Genomic DNA, 25,000 nt, shown 5'->3' with positions numbered 1-25,000 from the left:
GGAAACAAACCACAGAGAGGCTGCGATACAACACAGGCAGAGGGAGAGAGACACCATGTGACTCTGTGTCTGTATATAGAGAATAGATGTGAGCTTGATTATTATTATTATTATTATATCTAGCTAGTTAGATATAATAATGTTTTAATCTCATATATAAAACCTTTAACTAGGTAGTTGGCAGGTCAGAAAATGCTCGTGTGACCTTTGTTTTGTATTTTCAGTTCAGTTTTCAGTCCAATGTGACTCGTTCGCTATTCCGATTTATTTTGAATGGCCAAAGTCCTCACAATGCCGGACCGACTGCCGCAGCTCCTCCAGATTAAACAAGGCGGTTCAGATGCTGTGAACTGGTCTGACTGGACAGATTTCAGCGGTTTAAATGAAGTCACTCTCTACCCACTGCTGCTGGAAACCGGTTCAACATAGACCAGCTTCCACCAGGCCCTCTGCCCCAAACAACAAGAGATTATTCAAAGAGCTCTCTGTGTGTGTGTGTGTGTGTGTGTGTGTGTGTGTGTGTGTGTGTGTGTGTGTGTGTGTGTGTGTGTGTGTGTGTGTGTAAATGGTCTTAATTGAGGCTGCTCGCTCCTCTCAGACGCTGTGATGGTCTGATTTGGTTTGTGAGTCATGTCGAGGCAGAGGGGAGTCTGGTCTGAATGGTGATGAGAGGCAGTCTGAACCTGTGTGTGTGTGTGCGTGCGTGCGTGTGCACTCTAACTCTAGCTTGAGGGGTTTTTGCCTGTATATGCATATCTGTTTTTGTGTCTTGTGTGTGTGTGTTGGATCAATAAGCTATCATAACAGAACAGTTGGCTGCCTGCATCAGCTCCCTGTAGACTGTGAGAACACAACACACTGCTCTGAATAAATGCATGTCAGTGTGTGTGTGTGTGTGTGTGTGTGTGTGTGTGTTGATGCAGATTATTCTCTCTGTTTCCTGTCCTCGTCTCCTCCACCCCTCCTCTCTGATTGCTGCAACACACACAAACACAGTCATCACGTCTTTATTGAGTGGATCATTTATAGCTTATGTGTGCTGAATATGCAAATCTTCAAAGCAAATGGTTTTTAAAGCAGAGACCCTGGGTTCTTCAGGAGCTCCAGGGGAAATACCAGGAGGGTCTTTATGGAGGTTGAATATGCTCCAATCATTCTTGAGGATGCGGAGGTCATGGATGTGATCATGGTAAAAGAGGTTCTTGGTTGTCCTGAAGGAGGTTTCAGAAATAACTGAAGATGTTGAAGGTATTTGAGGAAGATCCAGAGGTTTCTGGAGGGCCCCTCTGTTATTCATGATGTGGTTCTAAGGACATACTAAAAGGTTGAAGGGGGAAATAGAGGTTGCAGGCATCCTTGAGAAGGATCTAGGTTGACCTGAAGGAGGTTTCAGAGATAACTTAAGACCTTGAGGAAGATACAGAGGTCCCAGGAGGAGTCGCATGTTATTTTTGACTGGGTTCAAAGGACATACTTTAAAGATTGAAGGGGGGAAATGGAGGTTGCAGGCATCCTTGAGAAGGTTGACTATCGAGGGGTCTGAATATGCAACTCTTCCGTGCAATTGTTCCTGAAGTGGGGACCAAGGTCTTCCAAGGGTTCCAGGGAATTCCAGGAGGTTCTTGGAGGTTAACAGGTTCAATCATTCTTGAAAAGGTTGAAGGGGGCTGTGAGGAGGATGTGGAAGCCTTGGACGAGGTCACAGTAATTCTTAAAGAGGTTCTAGGTTGTCCTGAGGGTGGTTTCAGAGATAACTAAAGATGTTGGAGGTTTTTGAGGAAGAGCCAGAGGTCTCAGGAGAGGTCCCCCTGTTATTCATGAGGTGGTTCCAAGGACATATTAAAAGTTTTAGGAGCAAAAATGTAGGTGTTGGAAAAGGTTGCAGCATCCTGGAGAACAATGAGTGGTCTGAATATGCAAATCCTCAATGCAGTTGGTCCAAAAGAGGGGATTCAAGGTCTACCAGGAGTCCTTGAGAAGGTTCCCTGGACATTGGAGGATTTTCTTGGGGTCTTTAGATTTTTGAGGGAGACCCAGAGCTCTCAGGAGGGGTCTCCCTGTTATTCATGAGGTGGTTTTAAAGACATACTAAACGTTTTAAGGAGGTAATATAGTGTTTTTAAAGAGGTTGCAGTCATTCTTGACATGTTGAGTGGTCTGAATATGCAGTTCTTCAATGCAGTTGTTCCAAAAGAGGGGACCATGGTCTTTCATGAATCCTTGAGAAGGTTTCAAGGAAATGTGAGGATTTTCTTGGGGTCTTTATGAAGTCTTGGACGAGATCACAGTAATCCTTGAAGAGGCTCTAGGTTGTCCTGAAGGAGGTTTCAGAAATAACTGAAGACATTGAAGGTTTCTGAAGAAGATCCAGAGGTCTCAGGTCCTTTTTCTTGACCCATCAGACCTCTTTTTAGAGTTGTCACTCAGATGTTAATGTTGTGACGAACCAGAATCGTCCTTTAAGTAAAGCGAAGCATTGTGTTTGTGGATTTATTCGTCTTCACAAGGCTGTTGTGAATCTGTAAGTTTCCATTCCTGTCTATGTCTGTGTGTGTTTAACAGGAGGAGGAAAAATAGATTTGGATAGAGTGAAAAAGATGGATGGGAGGGAGAGAGAGGAACACAGCGAGAGAGAGAGGGATGGTTGAGCAGCAGGAGGAGGGTGAAGAGAGAGATGATGAGAGAGAGAGAGAGAGAGGCAAAGATGACTGGGAGGAGAGAGAGAGAGAGGGGAGAGTCAGGGCGATAGAGTAATCGAGGTTGGAGTGTATAACAGAGCTGCTGGTCGCTTTCTGCTTCACACATCTCGTTTTCTGGAGCGTTACAGCTGAGACGACACACACACACACACTCTCTCTCTCTCTCTCTCTCTCTCTCTCTCTCTCTCTCTCTCTCTCTCTCTCTCGCGCTCAGCGATACATGTGGATTTATCTCGCTGTGTGTGAAGACTGAAGTATGGACGATGTTGCCGCCGGGTTAGTACGCTCTCTCTCACTCCTTCTGTGTGTTTCCACCATGTTCCTGTCAATGAGTCCAGGTAGAGGTCACCTTTAACCTGTCTGCATGTCTGTCTCACTACACACACACAGACAGACAGAAACAGGTGGGTACAGACTTCTACCCATCAGGGTTATGCTGCAGTGTGTGTGTGTGTGTGTGTGTGTGTGTGTGCAGTGAGACAGCAAACAGCATGTCATGATTCATTCAACTGTGCAGCTCAAGGTGTTTTCGGTGTAGCTGGTGATGACTAGCGCAGATTGACTTGGCGGGCTCCCCAGGTGACGCTGCACCTTCCTCCATGTAGACATATACCAACACACACACACACGGACGTTGTTCATCTGTCTGTGTCGATGTCTCTCAGTAGTTCAAAGTGAAGTATTCCTCTGTTTGCTGAATGAAGGTAGGAGCAGGTAAAAACAGACGTAATCAGTGTAAAGTACAGAATACTGTGTGTGTGTGTGTGTGTGTGTGTGTGTGTGTGTGTGTGTGTGTGTGTGTGTGTGAGTGTGTAGAGAGAGTGTTTAAGAGTACCTTCCTCAAGCGGGCAACCTGGTGGGCTTTTAGAGGTTTTATACATCCAGATAACTTATGTTCCAAACATGTAGCCACACCAGGCCAGTAAAAGAGACCTGCCTCTGTTTGGATGATGTTTGTATTTAATAAGTTTTACAACAAAACAACAGCTAGCTTATCTACATCAATTGTTAGCTTGCTAGTTACATGTTAAAGCTAATGTTAGTAAAGAAGAGGATAGACTTTATTGATCCCACACTGGGGAAATTCACTTTGTTAGCTAGTTAACTAGCATTTTGCTAACATTAGCCAACTTGAAATGGTAAATGGAGCTGTACTTGTAGAGCGCCTTTCTAGTCTTCTGACCACTCAAAGTGCTTTTACACTACAGACACATTCACCCTTTCACACACATTCACACACTGATGACGCAGCATCGGGAGAAATTCTGGGGTTCAGTATTTTGTTCAAGGACACTTCAACATGTATCGAAGAGCCAGGGATCGAACCAACAACCTTGTGATTAGTGGACTTAATCAAAAAGGGTGTTGTTTTAGTATGGAAGTTATTTCTTGACCTTTGGGAACCATAAACAGTATATAATGGTTAATGGTCCAGTTTCCCTGCGTTCACTCAGTGAGCAGCGCTGACTCAGGTGTTCATTGAAAAGATATCCTACTATTAGCTGTCTCTGTCAGAGCTTCCTGTTAGTTAATAGCATCTCTGCTGCTCTCACAGCTGCAATCTGAATCAATTTCAAATGTCTCACATCACTCCAATCCAGCCAATCATTGTCACAGCGAGTACTTTATCGACCTTTTTCACAGCAGACATTTTGGCTTGTCATAGCGGGGAAAATAACATGTGTAATTGATATCATAAATATCGACTGCGTCCTGTTCAGGAGAGGTGATCCAGGGTCTCGGTGCTGGTTTACTTGATGGAAAGATTTGTATCGCCTGTGCTTTTCCTGCTATGACAGATCAAAATGTCTGCTGTGAAAAGGGTCTATAAAGTACACGCTGTGAAAGTTATTGGCTGGATTGGAGTGAGATGAGGTTTTTGAAGCACCTGTGAAACACCTGGGTGTCCCAATCATCTGCCATGGTACTGTACACATTTCATCTGTTCTCTGCTGATATTCCAGGTCTGCTGTCCTTTGTTGTGTCATATGTAGATTCTGGTTTTATCTGGATAATCAGTGTGTGTGTGTCAGTGTGTGTGTATCAGTGTGTGTGAGTGTGTGTCAGTGTGTGTGTGTCAGTGTGTGTGTATCAGTGTGTGTGAGCAGAGAGTGAACAGGTTGTAGTGTAGCTTTGTCCCTCTGCTGTCTGTGGACTGATCTCTATGTGTCTCTATGTAGGATGAGGGTCAAAGGTTGTGACCTTTATGCTCCCGAGTGCCAACAGTGGGCAACACAGAGTCCAACACAGAGTCCACAACACAGAGTCCACAACACAGAGTCCAACACAGAGTCCACAACACAGAGTCCAACACAGAGTCCACAACACAGAGTCCAACACAGAGTCCACAACACAGAGTCCAAAACCAACACAGAGTCCACAACACAGAGTCCACAACACAGAGTCCAAACACAGAGTCCACAACAACCAAACAGAGTCCACAACACAGAGTCCAACAAGAGTCCACAACACAGAGTCCAACACAGAGTCCAACACAGAGTCCAACACAGAGTCCAACACAGCAACAGAGTCCAACACAGAGTCCACAACACAGAGTCCACAACACAGAGTCCAACACAGAGTCCAACACAGAGTTACACATCCATGAAAGAATCTCACTAGCTTAGCAACTTACAAATAACCCATAATGCAACAGTCTCTCTGTGAAAAAAGGAGAACTGACGAACACTTACTTTTATTTGTAAGAGCTTTTCTAAATACTCAAAGACACTTTACATACAAACAGCAAAACAACATCAAACAGTAAAAACACATCAATCTAAGCTAAACATTAAAAGCAATTTTAAAAAGGTTTTTGTCATTGATGTGAACGCTGGAGGGTCGGTACAGTCACGGATGGGTTTGGGGAGAGAGTTCCAGAGGGAGGGGGCAGCTACAGAGAACGCTCTGTCGCCCCAGGTTCGGTGCTTGGTCCGGGGTGGAGGAGTCAGGAGGTTTGCTTCAGATGAGCGGAGGCTGCGGGATGGATTGTGGCGATGCAGCAGGTCAGTGAGGTAGGAAGGAGCCTGGTTATGGAGGGCTTTGTGTGTGAGGAGGAGGATTTTGAACTGAATACGTTGAGGGACCGGGAGCCAGTGGAGGTTCTGGAGGACAGGGGTGATGTGGTCACGGGTGCGGGTGTGGGTGAGCAGACGAGCAGCAGAGTTCTGGATGTACTGGAGTTTATTTAAGGTTTTGGATGGTGTGCCGTACAGGATGCTGTTGCAATAATCAATCAATCAGTTAAATACTGTAACTGCGTCGTCCCCTGATCTTTGTTGTATGTCGTAGCTGTCACCTCCTCTTGAAATCTTAAAATAGTGAAAGCTTCACTTCCAGATTCAGACAGCTGAGAAAACAGACAGACAGACAGACAGACAGACAGACAGACAGACAGACAGGCAGGCAGGCTGCTTCTGATTGAATATTTACTGCTGGGATTAAATCTGACACACACACAGACTGAGAGTGTTTGTGCGGCTAATGTAACTGGCAGTGAAAGTAATGTCTGCTGGAGGGTGAAATAGGACAGAAACAGGGTTTACCTGTGTGTGTGTGTGTGTGTGTGTGTGTGTGTGTGTGTGTGTGTGTGTGTGTGTGTGTGTGTGTGTGTGTGTGTGTGTGTGTGTGTGTGTGTGTGTGTGTGATGGGATCCTGAACTGAAGCCTGAACTCGAGCGGAAAAGCTGCTGGAAATAAAACAACTGCAGCACAAACCGTCTGAAACTGACTCTGTGCTACTTAAAATGCGACGCGCTGCAGGAGTTTTGGTGTGTGTGTGTGTGTGTGTGTGTGTGTGTGTGTGTGTGTGTGTGTGTGTTTCTGGAGTCCAGCTGCAATTTAGACAGAAATGAAATGTTGTGAAGTGAGGTAGAGCAAGAAGAGAAGGTTTCTTTAAAAGCCTTTACTACATGGGACTAAATAAAGGTTTGTAATGAAGCTGTTCCCGCTCTGCCTCAGACTGCTGCTGATCTTCTCCTGCAGCCGTCATTTACTGATGTTACACTGATTGAGCTGTGCATTTATATGTATTGTTTCTACAGTGTGAGAGCAGGAACTGAGTCAGTGATCTCTGCAGGAAACATCAGAGTTGGTTTGAGAGTAAAGATCCAATCCTCGGTCTACGCGTTGGAAAGAAAGACAGACTGTGTTGTCCTCTGTCAGTGTGTGTGGAGCAGTGCTGCAGTAGCTCGTGGAGGTCACTGCAATGCAACAGTAGCTCAGCCTGCTGCTGCACACACACACGCATGCACACACACACACACACACACACACACACACACACACACACACACACACACACACACACACACACACACACATTCCCAGAGGAGGTGGCATTAATCTACTACCTACTGCCTGTATTGGTCCAGTTAGCAACAACAGACTGAAGGCAGCAGAGTCTGTGTGCACAGAAACTGCAGCAGCTGCAGTCTTACCAGTATACACATAAGCAGCAGCAGCAGCACTGGTTTATTACCAGTATAAGTACCAGTATAAGTAATAAGTACCAGAATAAGTACCAGTATAAGTACCAGTATAAGTAATAAGTACCAGTATAAGTAATAAGTACCAGTATAAGTAATAAGTACCAGTTCCCTGAGACGTCACCATCTAGTGCTGGGTGACATATTAAAGGACCAACGGTACAAAAACGTCTCAGTGAGGTTTATTGAACGATGCGGTTTGGATTAAAACGTAAAGTCATTAAACTGTAGTGTACAGCGCCACCAGTGGCCGTTCAGTGAACTGCAGTCAGCGTCCTGTTGCGTTAGCTTTGTACTGCTACTTTATTTATTGTTGTCTTAAACTGTTTCTGTATTCAAACATTGCACAACATCACCACTAGAGGTCACTAACTGGTCCTTTAAATGATTCACACTGATTTACCTTCTCTTCTGTCCCCGAGGAAGAATCTGGGAATTTGAGCTAAATGCTAACATCAGCATGCTAACATGTTAGTGTGTTAGCATGCTAACATTAGCTCATAACAGCAAACACAAAGTGCAGCTGATGGGACTGTCAGTAGCTCTGCTGGCATTAGCTCATAAACCATATATTAAAAAGGTGTTGGACAATGTTTAACAGATGATGGTTTTGGATCAATAAAGTTAATTATCGTTCATCCTGAGGGGAACAGAAATATCTGAAGCACATTTCCTCACAATCCGACAGTTGTTGAGATATTTCCGTCTGGAACAGCGTGAAGGACCGGCTAACATCATCCTCCATCGAGACGTCGCTCAGCTGGCTAAAAATAAAATCCTCTAAAATTCAGAGGATCAAAAATAGAAAAACCCCAAAAATGGAAGAAGTGAAATAACAGCAGAGTCTGACTGCTGTTGACCTGTGTGTGTGTGTGTGTGTGTGTGTGTGTGTGTGTGTGTGTGTGTGTGTGTGTGTGTGTGTGGTGTGTGTGTGTGTGTGTGTGATAAACATGTCTCACCTTGCTGTCACCTTGTTCCTCGTGCAGAGACACAAACACGTGTTTGCACCGCTGTACTGGTGAAGATGCTTCCTGTAATCCTCGTCATCTTTAAACCTCAGAACCAGGTCTCAGTGTCAGATACTCCTCACAGTTTAACTCCTCACAGTGTAACTCCTCAGTTTAACTCCTCACTGTGTAACTCCTCAGTTTAACTCCTCACGTTTAACTCCTCACTGTGTAACTCCTCAGTTTAACTCCTCAGTTTAACTCCTCACAGTGTAACTCCTCACTGTTTAACTCCTCACAGTTTAACTCCTCACTGTTTAACTCCTCACAGTTTAACTCCTCACTGTTTAACTCCTCACAGTTTAACTCCTCACTGTTTAACTCCTCACAGTTTAACTCCTCACTGTTTAACTCCTCACTGTTTAACTCCTCACAGTTTAACTCCTCACTGTTTAACTCCTCACAGTTTAACTCCTCACAGTTTAACTCCTCACTGTTTAACTCCTCACTGTTTAACTCCTCACTGTTTAACTCCTCACTGTTTAACTCCTCACAATTTAACTCCTCACTGTTTAACTCCTCACAATTTAACTCCTCACAGTTTAACTCCTCACTGTTTAACTCCTCACAGTTTAACTCCTCACTGTTTAACTCCTCACAATTTAACTCCTCACAGTTTAACTCCTCACAGTTTAACTCCTCACAGTTGAACTCCTCACAGTTGAACTCCTCACAGTTTAACTCCTCACAGTTTAACTCCTCAGTTTAACTCCTCACAGTTTAACTCCTCACAGTTTAACTCCTCACTGTTTAACTCCTCACAGTTTAACTCCTCACAGTGTAACTCCTCACAGTTTAACTCCTCACAGTTTAACTCCTCACTGTTTAACTCCTCACTGTTTAACTCCTCACAGTTTAACTCCTCACAGTTTAACTCCTCACTGTTTAACTCCTCACTGTTTAACTCCTCACAGTTTAACTCCTCACTGTTTAACTCCTCACTGTTTAACTCCTCAGTTTAACTCCTCACAGTTTAACTCCTCACAGTTTAACTCCTCACTGTTTAACTCCTCACAGTTTAACTCCTCACTGTTTAACTCCTCACAGTTTAACTCCTCAGTTTAACTCCTGTCTGTTCATTTAGGCTGTAATTTAAAGTCCTCGTGAAGTCAAAATGTTTAAGTGTTAATCACGTCTGTCTTTACGTCAGCGATACTCCATCTGACCCAACCATCAACAAAAAGGTTTTCTGTAACTGATTCCTGAACTAAAGCTCCACTTTCTAACTGACCCGGGCTCAGCAGCCGGACCGGGATCGAACACAGCCTCAGAGACAGACAGGGAATAACGTTACAGCTCCGAGGTCAGTTACAGAGTTTCTGATGGACACATTGATCAGTAGCTAACTGCTAACACCACCTCGGTACTGGATTCACTGTCGGTGAGATTGTGTTCGGTCCCGGGTCCGGCTGTGTTCACTGCAAGGTCGGCGCTGACCTTAGCTCATAGCGCTAGCTGCTGTTGGACAGGTCCCTCTCTACAGGAAACACAAACATTCTACTTCCTGTTTGATGGAGACTTTAATATTTCTGATTATTAGCAAACAGCCGCTCAAAATCTCATCTGTCAGTCAAACAGCAGCTGTAGGTCGACCAGGGAGAACAGACTGGAAGCTACACACACACACACACACAGACACACACACACAGACACACACACACACACACACACACACACACACACACACAACACACACACACGACACACACACACAGAACACACACACACACACACACCAGAGACACACACACAGAGACACACACACACAGAGACACACACACAGACACACACACACACACACACACACACAGTGCTGCTGTATTCACAATGAGAGTGTGCACAGCCAAATACAGCAGGTGTGTGTGTGTGTGTGTGTGTGTGTGTGTGTGTGTGTGTGTGTGGTGTGGGGTGTGTGTGTGTGTGTCTGTGACTATTTACTGTGACAAGTCACCTTGCTGGGAGCACATGAACACACACTAAAACACACATATATTCAAATTTCATGGCTAATGGCAGAGCAGAGGGAGTGTGTGTGTGTGTGTGTGTGTGTGTGTGTGTGTGTGTGTGTGTGTGTGTGTGTGTGTGTGTCACATTGTGTATGTGTGTCAGGCAGTTAACCCCCTGCAGGGTTTTCCAGAATGACAGAGTTCATCAGTGTGTGACAGACAAACCACACAGCTGTCAAACACACTGCAGGAGGTGTGTGTGTGTGTGTGTGTGTGTGTGTGTGTGTGTGTGTGTGTGTGTGTGTGTGTGTGTGTGTGTGTGTGTGTGTGTGTGTGTGTGTGTGTGTGTGTGTGTTATATTCATATTCATGTACTCTGCAGTTATTTCTCCTGTAATTATTTGGATCTGATGAACTAGAAACAGGCTCTGGAGGCACTGAGACCAGATGTTTTGATGTATGAGACCTGTCCTCCACTCGTGTGTGTGTGTGTGTGTGTGTGTGTGTGTGTGTGTGTGTGTGTGTGTGTGTGTGTGTGTGTGTGTGTGTGTGTGTGTGTCTCTGTGTGTGTGTGTAAAGACTTACTAAAAACAGAATCCTGTCTGTGATTATATATGAAGTTAGGAATGAATCCTGTACTGTTGCATTGAATTTGATATTAAATATAATGTGTCACAGACTTTGCAGTCATTTCCCTCGGGGAGTAATGAGGTTGGGAGCTCCTGGTTTAGAGGAGGAGGAAACACAATATTGTGACTTCTGTTATTTCTGTATTGCGTTGTCGTTGTGTCTGTGACCACGGAGCCACAGCAGTGTTGTTTACTTCCTGATACTGGATGTTAATGCTGCATTGGACTGTAGCTTACAGATATATGCTTACTAGATGTCACTGCAGCAGGTTGTTGTCCCAGGAGATTAAACCTGAAAGAGCTGTGGACTGTAACGGTATAAAGACGTACTGCCTGTTAGCATCGGTGGTTATTACAAGTGTTTCTTTATTAGCCACAGCCGTTGCTAACGGAAACAGCGTGATTAGTCACGTTACTGCTGAGAGCTCTTCACATTTATCACATTTAGGCCAAAGAGCAAGAACGAGGAGGCGGGTTTGAAAACAGCCTGGTTGAGGTCGGGTCGACGCGTGCAGAGTCGAGTGCTGCTGTTCACATTGTGTGAAATGTTCAAAGACGCGATCCATCAGCTCATCGACAGATCGTCAAAACCAGAAAGACTTCAGGTTAAATATCAGGAGCTACAGCCAGTGAGAGCAAAGCAGCATTATATTGATCAGTACACACTGTATCTGTATGGATTATTGATCAGAATACACTGTATCTGTATGGATTATTGATCAGTACACACTGTATCTGTATGGATGATGTTGATCAGTATACAGTGTATCTGCATGGATTATTGATCAGTATACACTGTATCTGTATGGATGATATTGATCCTGTATTGACAGTCAGACTGTGGACATATGACGGCCTTTAGCTCGTGTTTCTAGAGTTACGTGTTGTTACGAACACGTTAGGAATTGTTAAAATGTGATATTTCTTAAAGGGAGTTTGGTGCAGGGAGCTTTTAGTTGGATTCAAACTGCTGATATGGATCATTGTTAACGTTTAGTCTCCACTACAGAAACACTAGCTAACTGCTGAAGGCTGATCAGGTTGTCTGATGGTATTAGTTTGATTGATGCTTTAATAATGTGAGTATTGATTACTGACACTGGCTGATCAGGATCATTCTAACAGCAGTGTGCTGCTAATGGTTGCTCTTTGTGTGCAAGTTTTAAACTCCTTTCCTAATTAAACATGATGTGCTTGTTATTAATGTTGTTATTGATCTTGTGAAAGATCTTGTAGTGTGTGACCCCCTGTTGCTGATCAGACCTCCAGGGAAGAGACTGAGAGTGTTTATGTACAGAAACCTGAAACAACCTCCGATAGAAGCATTCGGGGAATCTGCATAAAGAGTTTCATTGACAGTTAAAACTGAATCTGTTGTCAGATATCCCCCCCCACGCAGGTTTTCCATTAGAGACTCGGTGCAACAGAACGTCTTTTTCATGTGTTTTTAATAGATTTTGGCTCTGCAGCACAGGGGAATATCAGCTCTGCCAGCAGATGATAAGACATTTATTCTTAGTTTTAGTCTCTTTTGAGGACTTGTTGATAATAAAAAAAGGCAAAATAATACCAGCTTTATCCTGTCAAAGTGAAAATATTATAATATATATATATATACTATAATATTCTACGAGGCTCGTAGCGTATCGTTGGCTCTCGTAGCTGAGTCAAAGCGCTCATCGGTGTGATTTCGGTTCCTCTGTGAAACGTACGCACACGAGTTCGTCACAAGTTTTTTGTATTATAATTAAATTTAACCATAAAAGTGATTCATGAGTCAGCAGTTTGTTAAATATTAGACTGTACACCAACTTCCTGTTCAACTGGAGACACGTCTGTTCAGTTTGATTGATTGGTGTTTGTGTTTTCATGACACTGATGGATGATTTCGTTACCCGACACACACACACACACACACACACACACACAGACACACACACACGTTTCCGTCCTCTCTGTTAAACTTTTCTCTTTCCTGTTTCTTTGTTAATGAGTTCCTGCCCTCAGCTCATTCTCTCAGACTTTAATTAAAGTTTATGTCTCTGCTGTCACACGCTGAGGTCCTGTCCTCCTCTCCTGATTGGATGCTGTTGGATTGGTCCAGACAGAGTGCATCTTGGGAACTCAGAGTCAGTTTGCTGGGAATGAACAGTGTTAATATTCGTGGCTGATTAACGATAATAAACTGATTGGTGGGACTTTTAATCTTTGGGTTAAGGTATCTGGCATTTTGGAGTTAAAAGGCTCAAGTGAAATATTCTTCTGTCTAAAGGCTTAAAACTAAATTTAATATAAAATATTAACTTCATACATCAGTGTCGTGTTTCTTTTGTGGCCAGAAAACTATAATTTCAGCTAAATTTGAATTTTAAAAGACACAAATGTCACTCTTGGACGATCTGAAACTGAAAACACACCACTGATGAACCAACATCTGTCTGTGCCTTCGTCCTCCTCGTCGCTCCTCTTCCTCATTCCACAGCGAGGGAATTAAACACCTGGACCTCCTTCACACCGCCACCTCCCTCTCTCTTCATCCTCCATCAATCTCACTCCTTCGCTCTCCTCCGTTTCTCACTCCATCGCTCTCTTTACATTTGTCATCATTATCTCGTTCTCTCTGTATCTTCATCCTCTCACCACGCATGACATCTCATCTCCTCCTCCTCTTCCTCCTCCTCCTCCTCTCAGCCTCTCTCGGAAATCATCTTTTAGTCAATTTCCCAGAAATGTTTCCTGTGAGAAATGTTCAGTTTGGGTCTTCAGCATTTAGAAACTGACGGATGCTACCTTGCATGTGTTGCTCAATTAGCATAATTAGCATTAAGAATCAGCTATATGGACAATATTTCAGCAGCTGATTTGGACAATATAGGAGTTGGTTTTGGAGGTTGTTGACGATGCTGAATCCACATTTCTGGCATTTGGAAATATAAAATGGATGTTTAAACGGTAACTGACCATATTTCAACTCTCAGTGGTTTATTTGAGGTTATTTATATGATTAATATAAATATACCTTGGACCTGCGTTTTAAAATCAAGAAAGCTCAATGTTCATCAATGCGAATGTTCGGACGTAATATTTCTTCAAACCTGTGTCTTTACAGTTATGTATTAAAAATATAAATGCCCTATATTGTAATTTGTATAATCAACCAATCAGTTGTTGAAATATTGTCTATATAACTGATTATTAATGCTAATTATGCTAATTATCCAACATACGCTGGAGATCCATACTGTACATTTCTAACAAACTTTGGTGTACTCAACAAGTAGAATAATCACTGGACTGATGTTACAGTAACAGCCTGTTAATATAAGTATCTAAATATCAGCGTATATCTCTTCATATGACCTGTTAAATCCAGAATATGTCAGTATATTCTGTAACTGACGCTGTTGAGGTTCAGTTTGAGGGGATTCACCCACTGAACCAGTTCATCTGCGTCCTGTTCGGATAACTGCGGCGACTTTAAATCAGTATATTACTGCAGATGTTCAAATCACAGCTGTCAGTTACTAAACACACAGAACTCCTCGTATCTCCAGAGCAGCAGCAGCGGTTCTCAAAGGAACGTCGCCTCGTCTTCAGGTTTTATTTCAGTTAAAGGTCAGGAACCACGTGAGCTCTCAAACGTTTAGTTTTTCACTCAGACGGCCGCCGCGTGTCTCTAATCCTCCGTCAGACAGGATCCTGTTTTTAATCCCAGTTTTATATTTCACTCACGTTTCTGTTTGTTGTTTGTTTCACGGACTGTTGAGCAGCATTTTGTCTGACACCAAATTTAATTTAATACGCCTCCTCCCGCCACGTCTCATCCTTCTCTCATTTATTCGTCCTCTCTCTCTTTACTCTCTAATATCCGATTATTCCCTCCATAAATCCTCCTCCTCTTCCTCTCTCCTCACTGGTGCTGAGCAGGGGGGCTAAAATCTGGCAAAATTAAAGTTAGTTCCTAAAAATGTTCAGAATTATAAGAAGAGGTTCTGCCTTGTTTTGTATCCACAAAAAAAGTTATAAAATTTGTAGTGCTGTCCCCGACTAAAGATTTTCCTTGACGACCAGTCAGCTGAATATTTAATTATTTGCTTTAATTATTTAAATGTATATAATTTTCATTTAGAGTTTTTATTTACTTTCTTTTTCAAAAATTCTGCAACATTCAGATACAAAACATATTATTCCCTCGGTTGTCTACAGGTAACAACGTCCACAAACAGAAGAAAAGTGAGAACTGAGAGCAAACAGCTATTAATGCTACTGTGGAAGAGAACGTTGTTCGCTAGCAGACTCTGATTACTGTTTCTTTCTGGTTAGATGTAAAGTTATTTTACTTTACATTCAAATATTCCACAGCACCAACGCTCCATCAGCTCCCAACAACTAAACCTGATCAGTGGACGTTAGCTGAAAGATGCAATGCTACAGCACAGCTAGCTTCATCCTAGCCTAGCATTAAATGGCAGAGTGCATTAATATTAAATATATCATATATATTAAATTACATAATTTGTCACAATCGCACAGCAACAGTAATCAGAGTTAACAGGAAACAACAGTGATCCGTGTTTGGATGTGAACCTCGATGTGACTGTTGTGGTTTTTGCTGTTTGCTGATACCTCTCAGCCACCGTAGTTATTATGCAGCAGTGCTGTTACAAGAGAAGAGGTCCATGTCTCGTTCTCTGTTTGTGTTTCCTGTCTTTTCTTTGATCTTTTTCTGTCCTCCGCCTCTCCTTAATGGAGGGTAGAGAAAGAGTCCCACATTAATGATGGCTGTGTGATTATGGAGTCGCTGTGTGACTGACAGTATAACGATGTCTCCATTCAGTCGGGCTTTTAAGGCACATTTCTCCTTTGCTTAAACACATTTGTCATTTCAAAATGGACTTCAGCTTCTTCCTGAAGTTTACTTTCTGATAAAAATCTGCTCCATGACTCTTTTATATTATTATGAATCTAAACCTTCATGATTTTAACGATTACTTTGTGAGCACAGACCTGCAGCTCCCTCCTGGAAACGTACTTACATCATCGTAACTTGGTTTTGTCCATTACTGTAAAAGTCACCATCGCTCTCCTTTAAGTCATGTTTTCCAACTGGTTAGCTGTAATCTTCCACAGTCCTCTCTGTGTTGCTACAGAAAGGGTAATAAATAAACGGTGGTATCAGGTTGGTGGACTGTTGAGAACGTCTCCATTATTACAGCTGTCAGAGCGATACTGAAGGCCTCTGTTAACCCTCCTCTTCCTCCTCCTGCAGAGCGTTGGTGTGAGCGTTATGGAGACCTTCGGGGGGAGCTGCTGTGCGTGGAGCTCGAGAAGGAGCGGCAGGGTTTGGGTCTCAGCCTGGCGGGAAACAGGGACCGTTCCCGCCTCAGCATCTTCGTGGTGGGACTCCATCCGGGAGGGCCAGCCGCTCGGGACGGACGCATCAGGGTTGGAGACGAGCTGCTGGAGGTGAGACTGGATCACATTTACGCTGAAGCTGCACCTGCTTGTATCCTGGTGATTAATATTCTCGTACACCTGAAGCTTTGTTGGTTAGCATTTAGCTCTGACCGCTGCGCAGCCACATAAAGCTGTCAGAGCGGTTGTAGTCTGGAGATGCATATTGATGACGGCGGTGGAGGTTTCTATTCTCACTGAATTACTCTTGAACATAAAGTCCTAAAAATAATCCGACGTTTCAGATGTGTGTTTGTCTTTCTGCGCTTTGCAGGTAAAGAAATATCTTCTCATCACATTCACACAGTTTTAATAAAGGACAGGTAGTCTTACAACAGCTGTACTCTTTTCTCTTCTCTCTCTCTCTCTCGCTTGTATTTTAATTTATTTTAGGTGTTACAGGGAGCAGTTAGTACAACTATAGTCAGGTGTTACATTACACACTATGTTACTTATCTATACAGCAAGAATTACACATTAAAGCTCATAAAATAACACTTAAATGAATGAAACAAATATAAAATGTATATAATTAAGATATATATAAATACACATTTAATAATATGTAATTTCATGTTTATGCAAATATACTTTCACAGTATATTTAAGAGACGGAGCCTCCAGGTCTGTGAAGTGTCTGAATTTTACGTAATGTCCAGCAGGGGGAGCTCCACTGGCTGCAATAACACACTGATACCACTGTTATGGAGAAATGAGTCGACTTCTCAGTTGATTTATGAGCTCAGTAAACAGTTTCCTGATGAGTTTCTGGTCTCAGTCTCTAGTTTCAGTCTTCTTCCATACAGCATGATGTTCATTTAGTAACTGATGGTCCCATTTAGAGTAAAACAGACCATAAAGCAGGGTATGCTTTAGGGCGGGGCTACCTTGTGATTGACAGCTCATTCTCAGTGAGTCCGTCCAGCTCAACGCACCAAACTCAGATCAAACTGTCAAACAGTGCTGATCAGATATGGATCCAGATTCTGTTGTTGACTATTTCTCTCCTCAAATCTGTTCACAAACACATTTTACTGTTTATCTGGAATACCAGATCCTGTGTGAGCAGGAGAGCCGCCAATGTTTCCCGATACAGACGAGTTGAGGCTTCAAAGTGGTTCTCCAAAAACCGATGGGTAACGTCACGGTTTACAGTTGGGTAACACAAGTGTATAATCTTATTATCTACATTTTTGGGGTAACAGGTCAAATCATTGGTTATGATTACTTAGAGAATATATATTATTATTTTAGCCTCTGTAGGGCAGCGTGGACGAGACAAACAACATCATGTGCAAAAAGTCAACAACCTGTGTGTGTGTGTGTGTGTGTGTGTGTGTGTGTGTGTGTGTGTGTGTGGGAGATTCACATTAATATTAAAGAGAGAAACACTGACATCCTCTCTCTCGCCTCCTCCTCATTACAGCGGTGTCACAGACTGCATGAAAAATAGATGTTGAGCCGAGGAAAGCCTGGACGATTACACACACACGCACACACGCACACATCCATTTGCATTGATAAGACAAACATACAGATGCATTAGTTCAAAAGGCCATATAATAAAAAGGAGTGTGTAACATCAGGTTCATCTATTATACAAATATTATGGAACATCATGTGATGAGAGAAGAAAATAAGAAAATAGAAACTCTTTTACTTTTCTATCAGTGTGTGTGTGTGTGTGTGTGTGTGTGTGTGTGTGTGTGTGTGTGTGTAGGTGTGTGTGTGTGTGTAGGTGTGTATGTAGGTGTAGATGAGACATTGATTTAACATTTGCAGGTGTGGTAGCTTTTTACTTAATTTACCATCTTACAGTTCAATGACCTTTCAATTAATGTCCGTCTCAATTAGGTTATTTAATTTATAAATTAATTAAAACCTGTGTGTATTTACATGTTTTTTTTTACCTCTTGGGGACGTTTTCTCGTATACACACTGACCTTGTTGGGACCGGTAATCCTCATAGGGACCAAAGACTGTCCTAATGCTCCAAAATGTCATTTCTGAGGTCCTGGTTAGTTTGGAGTTTGGTGTGTTGGACGGACTCACTGAGAATGAGCTGTCAATCACAAGGTAGCCCCGCCCTAAAGCATACCCTGCTTTATGGTCTGTTTTACTCTAAATGGGACCATCAGTTACTAAATGAACATCATGCTGTATGGAAGAAGACTGAAACTAGAGACTGAGACTGTATGGTATTGGTTTTTATTGCAGCCAGTGGAGCTGCCCCAAAACCTTTCTTCGTTCTTTTTTCTTTTGTTGTAGATGTTAATGTGATCATATTTAACTCTCCCTTATTTATTGATGTATCAATAAAAATTTGTTATTGTTTGTTTTTATGGAAATGAGTTCAAATATCAATATCTCTCTGTTCTTCAGATTAACAACCAGGTCCTTTATGGGCGGAGTCATCAGAACGCCTCGGCCATCATTAAGAGCGCCGCGTCCAAGGTGAAACTGATCCTGCTCAGGTAGGACCACAAAGCATGCTGGGAAACAGATGGAAGTGACTCCTTCCTTTGTGAATTAAAAATATAAAATATTTAACACATCTTCTTCATGATTATCTGCTGTGTTAACTGTAGTAGGCTACAGAAACTGCATGCGAGGAACGTACTGCAGCATAATCTGACAGTTGTTGTCTATAAAAACATCCATAATACAGTTTCTCAACTTATTTAACAAACTAATTCTACTAATTTTAGCCTGCAAAAAATAACGAGAACCGTTAGCTGCTAGCATCTCCAAGGTTTGCTCACCTTTGATGCTGAATGGCAGATCTACTGACACGTGAGGTAGTAAGTGAGTCTTTCAGTGATCACTTTGGGGAAGCTATATAGCATATTCTTTCATTTTATTCTTGCAGTCTGGAAACTCAAAAGTGCAAAGTTATATCAGTTTTGAACCAGAATTTTCTTTCAAGGATGTGTTTGTAAAGATATTACACTGATGATGAATGTGAGGAGAAACATTGTTGAGACGATGTAATGATGACGACAGTCTGAGAAAGGAGGACATAAAGGATCCGGAGAGTGTTTCTCTAAGCAGGTTGAGGCTGGAGGGAGCAATGTGTTCAGGGACAGGAAAACGTGGAGTGTTTCTTAAACAGAAACGCTCCTTTCAATGTAGCCCAACCCGCTACCAGCGGATCCGACCTGTGGAAGCCTAGCTGAGGAGATTTGTGCTTTTTCTTCACCGCTGATTTGACTTTTATTGGGTCAGAAGCTCCTTTTCTTTGAATACAATAGAGTTCAGAGCCTATTACACACTGCTGATGGAGGAAAAGTGTGTTTACATCACCGACTCTCCTCCGACTCTCTCTTTATTCCCTCCGTGACTTTGTTTTTCACTCATTCTCTGGATTTGATAAAAATGAAACTGTATTGATCGTAATGCTGAAATTGGGTCACAGCAGTAGGGGCTGTAGACGAGAATAGAACAAGTCAAAGAGAGCTGAAAGCAATCAAACAGGTAAAATCACCCCTTCCAGGAGGAGAACCTGCCAGCAGCTGGAAGCTTCCTGAAGGAAACTGACGGCTCAGAGCCAACATGGCCGCTGTCTGATGGCAGAAAATCATTAAAAACCAGCTACAGCTGAGCGGTCTTTATGTGTGTAATAAAAATGTGGATCCAGGAAGACGTCAAGCTACTTGCCTGTTATTAAAAGTTCTTCTGGACTGGAAATAATTCTGATTTGCATTCAGCTGAGAAAACCAAGACAGATTGTGTGTAAATTAAAGTGAAGTTAACCTCACCTGAATTTTATCTGGATAGTTTAAATGAGGCCTCAGCATCATTATGTAACTTTTCTACTTTAAAATATCATCTTCAGTATCATGTCATTTTGGTGAAACTGAATCAGAAACTGGATATGGAGAAAATATTCTCTGGTTTTCCCTCTGGAAAATAGATTTATTAGCGTGTCCACGCCTCACAAAGATGGAAAAATCTCAACTTTTGAGAGCACAGGAAGCACACCACGTCAGCCACACTGAAGACGCTTTAAATTTGCAATTCGTGTACCCTGAAATTGACGTTTCTGGTAGAATTTGTAGTAGTTGGTTGACGGAGGAAGCTAAGAAGAAAAAAGGAGAGTGAATCCTCGGGACAAGAGTATATGTGAGACGGACTTTTAGTGGTTGGCTAAAGAGAGCTTGGTGACGCAGGGTTCTCGCTGAAAAACCTAGAAATTTAGAGACTAGTTTTCCAGTCATGGAAACAGATTAAAATGTCCTGGAAATATGTTATCCTGGAACATTTTAATTGTACTTTAGCCCCTCACTCTAACCTGGATCCATATTTAGTTTGAAACTCAACTGTTGGTACGATGAGCTGTCACTCATCAGCAAGTTTTTGATCATCAGTAGTGTAATCATAACAAATGTACAGCTGTCCATATTTAGCAGTGTATAAGTGAAACTGTAGGGGGTGGACTGGATTCTTCAGTAAGATCCAACAACTGGAACAACAGATAATGTCTCGTGTCACAGGAGCGTCTGTACGACATGATTTGATTTCCGCAGACGTCTCCGCCCTGACAGCATTTAACTTGAGTCCCGTCGGATTCAGAAAACATGACGGGGACTCTCTGCTGCAGACAACAGCCTTCCTCAAACTTCAAAGTCCAAATTAAAACCTGCTGCCTGATCTGAAGGCAGTGGTGACAAAACTCTGTGTTCAGCGTCAAACCGTCTCAAAGCTCTCAGTTTAAAACGCAGCCTGATGAAAGCCAACAGGAGGAGACGGTCCTTCACTTTCAAGATGAGTCCTTTGAGACCAGAGAGGAGCTGAGGATGGGGGAATCTCTGCAATAGGAGATTAAACTCCTCCTCTACGGCAGGATGAGCTCTCTGCAGCAGGGATTGATTTGCGGCTTTGAAGCGAGCAGGTGTGGTGTATTTTACCGAGGTCTCTTTAAGACCAAAGCCTCACACGTCAGCCAGGGTTAGTCTCTCTGACAGACAGAATTTAAACCGCAGGCCGACCAGGACTCTGCTGCCAGGCACGAGTCTGAAAGGATAATCACACTCGAGTTTATCCTTCTTTTATCTGCAGGGTTTATCCATGTTTTTATTTACTGCAGGAAAATCTGATATTTTGTCTCATAAGAGAAAATTGTAAAAAAATACTGTTATATTTCAGCAACTGGAGCACCAAAGAAATACAGTAAAATAACAGAAAATAACTGACTCATAAAAATACAGTAATCTTCTGTAATAATAATCTTTAATTTAACATCTTTTTAATGTTTAATTAAAGGTATTTACACTGTAAAAACTATGCAATGAGCTCTAAATACAGGTGAAATCTGCTATAATAAAAATGATCAGGCTTACATCTACATATTTATTTTTCTTATTTTAATCCGAATTTTAAAAGTTATAGAACTGTAATAAAAGTCATTATCTGTGAAATTACAGTAATTATTGCTGTTTACACTGATAAAAACTGTATTTGGACAGTTTACCAATGCTTATACACTGATAAACAACATTTATTCAACTTCCATCATTATACAACATATCGGTCAGTTAACAAACAAATCCATATAAAAACTTTTCTTTACTGTTGTCACTAATTGTACATCATTTTAGAAATGTATGTGCGGTTGAAACTTTAATATATCAAATAAACAGTAAATATAGATTTGCAAATGTGCAAAGTCTTTTTATGTGGAAAATAGTAGTAATTTTATGATTTTTTACAGTTTTTCACAGATTTTTATTTTTGTACTCTTATTTATATTTCAATGTATTTAAAAAATACAGAAGAAACCTGTAAAATAAACACTTTTTTACAGTGTTTTCTTATCTGCAGTAAAATCTGACATTCGACGTGATACAGTCGTAACAAGAAGTAGCATCATGATCTCAGATCGGTTCCCAGGCTAGGTGATCCTCTCGGAGCAGATAAATCATCAGGTTGTTATTGTGTCTGTAATGAAGCCTGCAGCCTCTGTAAGCTGAATATTTAAACATCAGTCTGACAAATGGAGATGGATGAGAGTGTCAGTCAGTCCTCTAAAGACCTCCGTCACTCTGACTGATGGGCTGTTTTCTGTGCTCAGGATGAAGGCGCCCACACGTCAACATGCAACATAAATCTCAACCACAACAAGTCATTACAGCTGTTACTGAGGTCTCACTGTTGTCAAATCAAGACTTATATTCCAGTCACTGTTTTTCTTCTTCCCCTCTACATTATTCGTGACAGAACTCTAAATTACTTCCCGTTCCCGCATGATCATCAACTGTTAGTTGACACACATCAGATGTAAAGTATCTCAACTGGCAGCATCGAGTCATGTTTCGCCGGCGGGTACGAACGCTGAGTTTGTCACATGCCAACAGCTGTTGTGAGTTTGACAGCGATGGAATCACCACTGCCTAGTTTGACAGTCTAATCCGCCTTTGTTGCATTTTTTATGTTTTTTTGTAAATTTTTAGTTAATTTTTTTATTCAATTGAGCTGGACGGACTCATTAAGAATGACTTGTCAATTACAAGGTAGCCCAGCCCTAAAGCATACGCTGTATTATCGTCTATTTTACTTGTTTTGCAAAATCAATACGTCGTTTAAAAAAAAAAACGTATCTGCCTTTATGATAGTTTTAATGTAGGCTTATATCTGGAGCACTGATTCCCAACTATTTCCTTGAGGGGACACCTTTTCTTATATTCTTCATATTACATTCAATGCATAACAACTATCAATTGTACAGAACAACTGATAAACTGTAATTGATGAACCCAAATAGTGAAAGAAATAAGTGCAAGAATTATTCTTAAAACAAGCAATTTGGGCAAATTTTGAGGTTGTTTGCTGTGAATATTGATCAGAGTTGAATTTTCCTGATATGACAGTGAAGGCTCTGAGAATAATAATAAGCTTGTGATCAGGTCTTCAAAGTTGAGATCTTAAAGGATCATTTAAACTTTAAAAATATCAATTTCATTCAGTTTTCTTCAGACAAATGAACCCCTGATCTAGGACACAGGGCGGCTCTGGATCATGGTTTTGGTGAATTCAGGTAGAAACGTGTCAGAACTCTTTTTAAGTGTTTATGGTTTTTTTCAGCATGTTTTAACCGAGGTAGATTTGTTGAGATTAATGTTCTTTTTCAGGAACTTATTCACTTCTTTAACCTTTAGTTGGCCTCCAGGTTCTGCACACGCAGCAGATCAGTGACAGTTGTATCACTATTAAACTCTGAGGAGTCGTTTGTAACTTGGGTTGTTCAGGCGGTCGTCTGATTAGATCTGAACAGAAATGATGTGGTTGTTCCCATGATTCTCTGCGTCAGACCTCTGCAGGGAAGCTTGTGTTCAGTCAGTGCTGGAGTTCAGCAGATTACTTCCTCCCGGTATGACAATGTCAAGGTTTTTTTTCCCCCTGCCGGCGGCTCTGATTGAATCCTGTCGGTGTGTCGGGGCAGGAGGACGCTGCCGCTCTCGCCGTGTTCAGCAGGGTGACAAAATCTCGTTAAAGTCGTGTCCACGGGCCGCTACTGAATGATTTATCTCTGGATAAAGGTCGCCGCAGCAGTGAGCGATGGGATGTCGACAGGGTGGGAGCCTGGGAGCCCATCACCATGGAAACAGGCCTGGTCAGACCATAGTGATGTCTGTCCCTCTGATTTACTGTGGAATAATACTGATGAAGTGGATGTTTATTGGTTTACAACCACTCAGATAATCGTTGTACTGAAGGAGGAGAAAAACAGAGACTGACAGCTTCAGATGAAACAAACATAGTCCATAACAGTCAGTTTTCATCATTTAATTAAAGCTGATTATTTCAGTCAGCTCTATGGTCACATCAGACCTCCACATATGAAGTCAGACCTCTGCACAGCTCCAGGACAGGAGACTTTATTTGACCAGCAGCGCCTCTAAAACCAAAAAGAAGTAAAGAATTAAAGCAATGAACAGGCCCTTGCGGTCTGCAGGCATCGGTACCACCGACATGACCACTAAACTCAAAATGGCCGACTTCCTTTTGGGTTTAGGGTATGGGTCCAGGACGTCTGGACATGACACATGTGCCTACAAATGTTTGTGTGAAACGTGTCGCCAGGGCTGCTTCATTGAAGGGAGGATGTTTAGCCCTCATAAACTGCCATAACCCATGACGCATAACATATCATCATCAATGTCTTGAGGGTCGTCTGACCAAATATTAGCAGGATCTGATCAACCTGCTAGTAGTAGTACATACAATCATGAAATATGTCACTTCCTGTTTCCACTACTGGTGGAGATTGGATAAAATACACTGAAGTTATGACAGCTTACTGTTTTATGCTGAAATGTTGAAATTGGGTGCCAAGCCACTGACACACAGTCACAAATAGTACACATTTACATTGTGTACATTTAGACCAAATTTGAAGTTGATCCGATCAATTCTCTTTGAGGAGTTTGTTAGAATACGTGTGCAAATAAAATAAATAGTATATTACCACTAAATTCAAAATGATCGACTTCCTGTTGGGTTTGGGGTATGGGTCCAAGAGGCTTTTTTGTACGTTTAGACATGATACATGTGCCTGCCAGTTTTCATACATGTCAGTAAAATATGCCTCAGGGGCTGCACTTTAGGGGGCTCTGTGGAGCCCATATACGATACCCACCACCACTGCTGAATTATATTGTGGACGGACAAAATGCAAATCATTGGGGAATAAATAATAATCGGAGCAGTTTCAATAGGGTCCTCGCAGTGGTCGCTGCTTGGGCCCTAATTATTAAGCTAATTTACATCACTAATTTAGCACT

The 25,000-nt window shown here is 42.0% G+C and overlaps 1 protein-coding gene across 4 annotated transcripts in view; it reads left to right on the top strand.

Moving 5' to 3' along the window:
* patj (PATJ crumbs cell polarity complex component) overlaps positions 1-25,000 on the top strand; it is a 104,282-nt gene that overhangs the window by 61,427 nt on the left and 17,855 nt on the right. For all 4 annotated transcript variants that reach the window (XM_051375587.1, XM_051375586.1, XM_051375585.1 and 1 more), the window contains 2 exons: positions 16,036-16,232; positions 18,603-18,694. In XM_051375587.1, coding sequence (XP_051231547.1) covers positions 16,036-16,232; positions 18,603-18,694 — 289 coding nt within the window. The remainder of the gene's footprint in view (positions 1-16,035; positions 16,233-18,602; positions 18,695-25,000) is intronic.

This window comes from Dicentrarchus labrax, unplaced genomic scaffold (genome assembly GCF_905237075.1).
Source record: "Dicentrarchus labrax unplaced genomic scaffold, dlabrax2021, whole genome shotgun sequence".
Classification (NCBI taxonomy): domain Eukaryota; kingdom Metazoa; phylum Chordata; class Actinopteri; family Moronidae; genus Dicentrarchus; species Dicentrarchus labrax.
This window is presented reverse-complemented; position numbering and strand designations above follow the sequence as displayed.